The 6927-nt window shown below is 39.2% G+C and overlaps 1 protein-coding gene across 1 annotated transcript; it reads left to right on the top strand.

Moving 5' to 3' along the window:
• The first annotated feature begins 3705 nt into the window (after positions 1–3705).
• LOC115775489 (uncharacterized) lies at positions 3706–5964 on the top strand. Its single transcript, XM_030723019.1, has 6 exons — positions 3706–3752; positions 4066–4096; positions 4189–4524; positions 4633–4789; positions 4872–4999; positions 5151–5964. Exons 1-6 carry the CDS (start codon positions 3736–3738, stop codon positions 5469–5471), a joined length of 990 nt encoding a protein of 329 aa, XP_030578879.1. The 5' UTR covers positions 3706–3735; the 3' UTR covers positions 5472–5964.
• The last annotated feature ends 963 nt before the right edge of the window (positions 5965–6927 follow it).

Genomic DNA, 6927 nt, shown 5'->3' with positions numbered 1-6927 from the left:
TAAACCAATGTGTCCAAGTCTGAGTCGTGATCTGACCGTCTCCTCTCTCCTGCTCCTCATTTCTCCTGTGTTCAGGGGTGCAGCTATATACTTTCTGAGGTGTATGGGGAGATTATGTTTCATGGACAGTTGTGCAAATGACATCAGTGTGATGTCAGAAAAAACATCTTTCAGCATTATAATCCCCCTATCCCTCCATACATTGAAACCCCTATCAGATGACGTACCAAACGCCAGGCTTTAACTGTGTTAAGTATAACAGGATTGCTGGTACTCAGCCTCACATCATTCATCCTTTCAATACCCAACCAGTAAACCCCGTCAGGCCCAGGAGCCTTTCCCACTTTTTAACTTCTTGATAGCATTTACAACTTCTTCTCTGGAAATGGGTGCATTAAGAATATTTGTTCGCTGTAATGGTGGGTAGCTTAATGTGTGAGAAAAAGTACTCCATTAGTTTATGTATCTATTGACTGTCCCGAGACTTAAGTCATGATAAAAGTTGCTTAAAGATGGGATTTATTTGAATGCAGTCATGTACCGATGTCCCTGTTATCATCACAAATGACAGCGAATAAATGGCAATCTGCTCTTCTTTCCTCCTCCTCGTAAGTTAAGCCAAATACCCTCCCTGTTTTATCGCCATGTTCATAAGATCTCTTGTCTCACAAATTTAAGTTTAGTCTCCTCTTGTTGGTGAGTAGGGCTGTTAAGAGAGACTTAACTGCAGAAATTTCCTTAACGGCCGAGCAGACAGGGACTCGATATATGCTTTCTCTTTTGCTTTGAGTTCCTTGCTAAGCTCTGTTGTTTTCTTAGCTTTTGCTTCCTTTTATTGGCCGAAAATGAAATTATCATACCCCTGACATATGCCTTACTAGTTTCCCACTGTAGGCAGTGTCAGAAATAAGAATACTACCAACTGAGCAGGACAAAACTACAGTCTACTCACCAATATAAGCAAAGACATCATACATAAAAAAACACAGTAAAACATTGGAAGTCATTTATTTTTTTGAAATGAATTTGGCACAACACCGACAGCTGGATAAGATCAAGTTCCAGAGATTAACAAAGAAAATGTTCAGCTTGTTTGGCTCCACATGTTTGTGTGAGCAGATTTTCACTGTTCTGAACTTCAACAAGAACTGCTGAGATCCAGATTGAGTGACTCCCTATGTGACATTTTACACACATCTAACCACTGCTCTGCCACAGCCAAAATTAGAAGTGTTAGATTTCAAGTGTTGTTGTTGTCTGTTAAAATACAGTGTTAATTCACACTTGTTTAGTCTAGTCAACGATATAGTGTTAGTTTCCCAAAAGAGTTGGTGTTATTCCAGGGAGTTAAATTTAAGTAACTCTATCTGGTGTTAAGTTTAAATCAACACCTGACAGAGTTGCTCCCAGAATTTCAACGTATCTGTGACGTGTTTGTTCAAGAGCGGGGACAGCACAGTCTCATGCAGTCTGGAGCTTACCATCGTGAAAAGGTAAGTTTTGCATGATATTTTTATGGCTGCATTCATTTTCCTTTGCGCAAGTTATTGATTATACATAGTTTGCTTAACGTAAGTATATGCGTTTGGATATCACGGTATATATGTACACTGCAATTTTTTGTGAGAGGTTAAAGCTAGCCAAACTGGTGTAGCATGAGGTGTCGGGTTAGCTGAACATTAAAACTTAGAAAATCTGAAGGCCATCTGAGTTAACATATTTAGCTGTGGTGTCGTTTTCTTGACGGTCTTGGCTTTAATATGGCATAATGTATCGAGGGGTAGAGTGCCTGTGCTGGACCCGGGGCTTGAGCTCCTGCTTGTCGATGGACAGGTGCTAAAATCAGAAAAGCTATGAGAGGCCGGTGGTATGTTGCTGCTGGAAGAATAGCTGGAGGGTTCCTAGAGAAAAAACACACCGGGCCGCCACACCAAGTCCTGCTGCTAAACCCGGAGCTTTAATCGGCAGGAGTAGTTTATTTATTTATCATTTTCTAAGTTTTGGGCTAAATTAAAAAAAAGTTTTAACTTTAGCTTGTTAGCGGAGCTGGCAACAGGGTCGCATACCCTCCCGCCATCACCTGCTGCCATGGGTAATAAAGGTCTGAAATCTGGTGAGTTTTTATAACTTACTCAATGCTGCAGCTCTCCATGCATATAAAAAAATAACGTCACTGTCATGTTTATACCTTCAAGTGATGTTATATTGTCAAACTCTTTATTTATGGGTGTTGGTGCTGTTAGTCGTCATGACGACATTCCTGACCTCGCGCCCATTACCCATAATTCGTAGCGGAATCCAGTAGTTTACTTCCGCTTGCACTGGTGTTACATTGCAGGGTTACAACACTTGCTGTTCATTTAACATTTTTACAATGCAGTTTCTTTTACATGGCTAATGGCTTGCAAGGATGTTTTTAAAAAGCAGCGAGGACAATTCAGTAACAGTACCTCACTTGTACGCCTTGAATCTTTGCACCTGTTTAAGTATGAAAATACTAAAACTAATTAAACTAAGCATTAAACCAAAAATAAAACTAATAAAAATGATCAAAACCACTCTGAAACTAATTACAACTAACTGAATTGGAGAACAAAAGTAAAAACTAACTAAACCTAACTATATGTAAAATCCCAAACTATTAACCTTGGTGCTGGCTCCCATTATTTAGGTGGGGACTGGTTGGCATGACTTGTGCATATGAGAATCAAAGAAGCATTTCCGCAGTCGATTTCATGTGATAAAGCAAAGCAAAAATGTTTCTGTCTCTACACATTCACGGTGAATATACTGTAAATAATGGCACATTTGGTTGCCTTTTCTTTTTTTCTTCATTAGTACATCATGTTGGTGAAGGTGAGTTTGGAGAAACGACAGAAGTATGTCAAAGTAGCTGAGACTGAAGATGGTTATGATGACTTCAGCACATTTCTTCAGAAAGGTTGGCATCAGTTTTCATATAGTACAGAATGTTTGTGTAAATGGACTATTTGCTATAAAACCGGCTATAAAAAGTTTTTCCATTGCTCTAATATAATATTTTTATCAGTCATTGTGAAGCTAGGTCTTGCTCTTGAGACTGAGCTACACTTGACAGATGAATCAGGGACAGAGGTTGATGCAGATGTGTTTGAGGATCTTTTGCAAGCAGGGAACCTTACTGTTAGGGTGACAACTGAGAAGTCAACAGGTGAGGCTCAGCCTTGTTGAGGACGGAGTAGGTCACGAATTTAGAAAAATAAAGTATTTAGAACAAATTTTATCCATTTGCTGTATACATTTTTTTTCCACTGTTTCCAGTTGTGCTTCAACATGATTTATCATCTACTTCGCTGGAGTCAACCATGTCAGACAATTCATCTGTGTCAGTTTCTGGAGACTCCTTGCTAGCATCTTCTGACTCATCTGATGCCACAGTGATTGTTCACAACAACGGAGGGACGAGAACACATGCTGAACGGGAAGCAGCAAAAGAGGTGTGCAGCTTTTGTAACAAATGATGTTAAAACATCAGGCACAAAGAATTTTGCTGTTAAACAACTGTGGGTTGTTTGTTGAATTTGATGTTGATAAAAGATTGATGAAATTTCTGACTATTTGATGCGTATCTTGTAGATGGTGAGAAATGCTCTCCAGGTTTAAACCAGGTGACAGGTTATTTTGGATGAATACGATAAACTGCGATCACTGACGGATGGCACAAGAAGACGTTTGGTAAACCTCCTTGTGGCCAACATGGTTGAAATTCATGGGTAAGACATCAATATTCATATTTATACTTTAAAAATGTTTAAAAGAGCACATTCAGTTTAGGACATTGCATATCAGTAAAGCAATTTCTTTAATATATCCTATAATGGAAATAAACATCAAATGGCTAAAGCATGACATAAAAACTGACAATTTGAGAGAGACTAAAACTCATTGAAGCAAATACCAGTAGAATTTGTCCCTTTAAATCCTGATAGAATTGTTGTAGTTATGTCATATTTATCTTTCAGGATGATCCCCACCAGTCTCTGTGAGAACTAAATATGCTTTGGGCATCATCTCTCTATTTCCCAGCCTCAAAGATCCATATTCAGACAATGGATATGTAAGTTTTTAAATGAAAGTCTTTTATGTCAGTTTATTCAGTAGTAATATATTCTGAATTTGCTCTACAATTTTGTATTTTTACTATCACAGGAACACTTCTATGACCAACAGAGTGGATCTGGCTACTTGGCTTGGAGAATAAAAACTGTTCAGCGCAACTCGGCAGCTCAGTACCGGAGATCCTCCACCAGCACAGCCTATCAAGATAGTCCAAAGAGAAAGAGAGAGGTTTCCTGCACCGATAAGCAGCTGCTTGGTGAGGAGTGTCGTGAAGCGATATCCTTTTTGAAATATTCAACTGATGAATCGGCAGTCAAAGAGAAGATGAGGGCCACATTTCAGTATCGTCAAACACTGGTTCAAGATCAACAGTGCTCTTCAACAGTCTTGGATGTCTTCCCACGATTCCTTAACATCACTGGCTTGGTAAGACAAACAACTTATTATTAATATTATTATTATTATTAAGTGAATCATCACTCAAAGTATACACTTTCAACATGAAATAGTATAAAGATGCACATTCTTCTGTAGATTGACCAGGACTTCACCATGATGTTTGGAGAGGAGGTGTCGGGCAGATTTTTGGCAAAATGGCCTACTTTTTTCAAACCTAGGATCCTGACAGAGTGCAGAAAACTGACTTCTAATGAGCACATTGAAGAGCTCTTGTATTCGCAGCACGACACAGGTGGGTCTGGTTAGTTTGGCTCACTCTTTAAAATATCAGTTATGTATCATTTGAATGTGTCTTTTACCTGTGTTTCCCCTAGGCTGGGACAGTGACCTGTCAAGCATTCTACTGTTGCTTCACTTGCTTCCACCTACCTCCAAAGGCCACAAGAAGAGTGCCAAAATCAGCTCATGTCAAGCTGTGGACCATGTTGTGAGATATCTGCAGGTATGCAAATCATACTGTATTTATGTGGTTATTCTGATGATCCTACTTCTTGTGTTGAAGCACTTTCTTATTGGCTTTGTTAGCTATTTGAATGTAGCTGTGCTATATTTCATGGATTCCTATCATTCCTCTTCTATACATTTTGTCAAAGATGGGAGCCAGTGTCGAAACCTTCCTTGCTGGTGTGGAACCGGGACAGCCCTTCCTCCTGTGTGTTGGTGAAAACAAGAGCAGCATCCAAAGATACTACATCATCATTGATCACAAGGCCGTCCCTTGCAAGGCACAGACCTCCTTGGCAGCTTTCGATGAGCTCTTCAAGGCACACTTCATCTTCAGCGTCAACTACCATGAATCCCTCTATAACTTCTATACGTTCATCCAAACCACAGTTTTTAACATTGATGTGGGACATGCCAAGGAAAGTCCCAGAGTCAGGGAACTAAGAGCAAGATTTTTGCACGACACTTGAGGTGATAAATATCCTTGGATGCAAATATGTTTCTTTGTTATGTCTGTAAAGCACACCACAAAAGTTCTGCATTGCTTTGTCAGCATTTAAGACTCCACCATGGTCTATATCCTGGAAAGACGTTACGTTTAAAATGTGGACAGTTGGGATGTTGTTTATCGTTTTGCACATATTCAGGTTTTAAAAAGCATCTTGTTCATTTCCATAGAGATGCTGCTTTGACTTATACTGCTGACAATGTGGACACTCTGAATGAAGTTGGTGAGCCCTCAACTTCACAGGCAGTCAGTACAAACTCTCCTGTAACTACTCAGCCCTCTACTGACAACAATCATATGTTAAATATGTGTTCCTCTGTTGTTGCACAGTTGCAAGCATGTGGTGTTGCTGAGAGCACAGTCCAAGCAATGGTGGGTTCTATGGAGGAACTTGTTAATGACATTCATAGGGATGTAAGAGAGGCAGTTCTTGGCTGCACTTCAGAAATTCAAGGCACAGATTTGGAAAGAAAATTGAAAAATGTTTTGATCGACTAAAAAATCCCTTTTCAACCTTAAATACTCGAGTCAAAAGACAGAAGTTCTTTGAGGAAAAGTGGGAAATTGTTGAACCTGTTGAGTATGTTCTTGGGGTGCGGTTTGATGTTCGCAGAGATCAAACAACAGGACTTTACAGTCAGGTCCCTGTAACAGATAAATTTGTGTATACGCCCATTCTAGGAACTCTTAAGTCTATGTTCAGGAATGCTGAATTATGTGAAAGTTTTTTGAAAGCCAATCTTCACGAAGAAGGCATTTATAAAGACATATGTGATGGTTCATACTTCAAAAGTAACATTTTGTTTTCCCAGAAAAAACATGTTCTACAGATTCAACTCTATTTTGATGAGTTTGAGACAGCAAACCCTTTAGGTTCAAAGAAAGGAATTCACAAACTTGGTTGTATTTACTTTATTTTGAGAAACCTTCCCCCAAAATATAATTCTGTGTTGATGAATATACATGTTGTGACTCTTTTTCACTCACAAGACCTGAAAACTTATGGCTTTGATGACATCCTAAAGCCTCTTGTTGATGATCTTAAAATTCTTGAAACTCAAGGAATTGAGGTGCCTTTCTCAGACTCACCATTGCTTGGTTCTGTTATACAAGTAACAGGTGACAACCTTGGTTTACACGGACTGTTTGGTTTGTTGAGTCCTTCAGTGCTACGTATTTCTGTAGATTTTGTTGACAAGTAAGGATGAGTCACAGTCTGTCTTTACTGAAGATGACCCTGGTATGATTTTTCGTACAAAACAAATCCATGTAGAACATTGTGCAGCTCTACAAGAAAATCCTATGTTGGATTCAACATTTGGTGTCAAAAAGACATGCTTACTCAATACATTGCATTTTTTCCACACCTCTGACAACTATGCAGTTGACATAATGCACGATTTACTTGAAGGTGTAGT

The sequence above is a fragment of the Archocentrus centrarchus genome, unplaced genomic scaffold (genome assembly GCF_007364275.1).
Source record: "Archocentrus centrarchus isolate MPI-CPG fArcCen1 unplaced genomic scaffold, fArcCen1 scaffold_157_ctg1, whole genome shotgun sequence".
Lineage (NCBI taxonomy): Eukaryota > Metazoa > Chordata > Actinopteri > Cichliformes > Cichlidae > Archocentrus > Archocentrus centrarchus.
The sequence above is the reverse complement of the archived record's forward strand: the minus strand, read 5'-3'. Positions and strand labels throughout refer to the sequence as shown.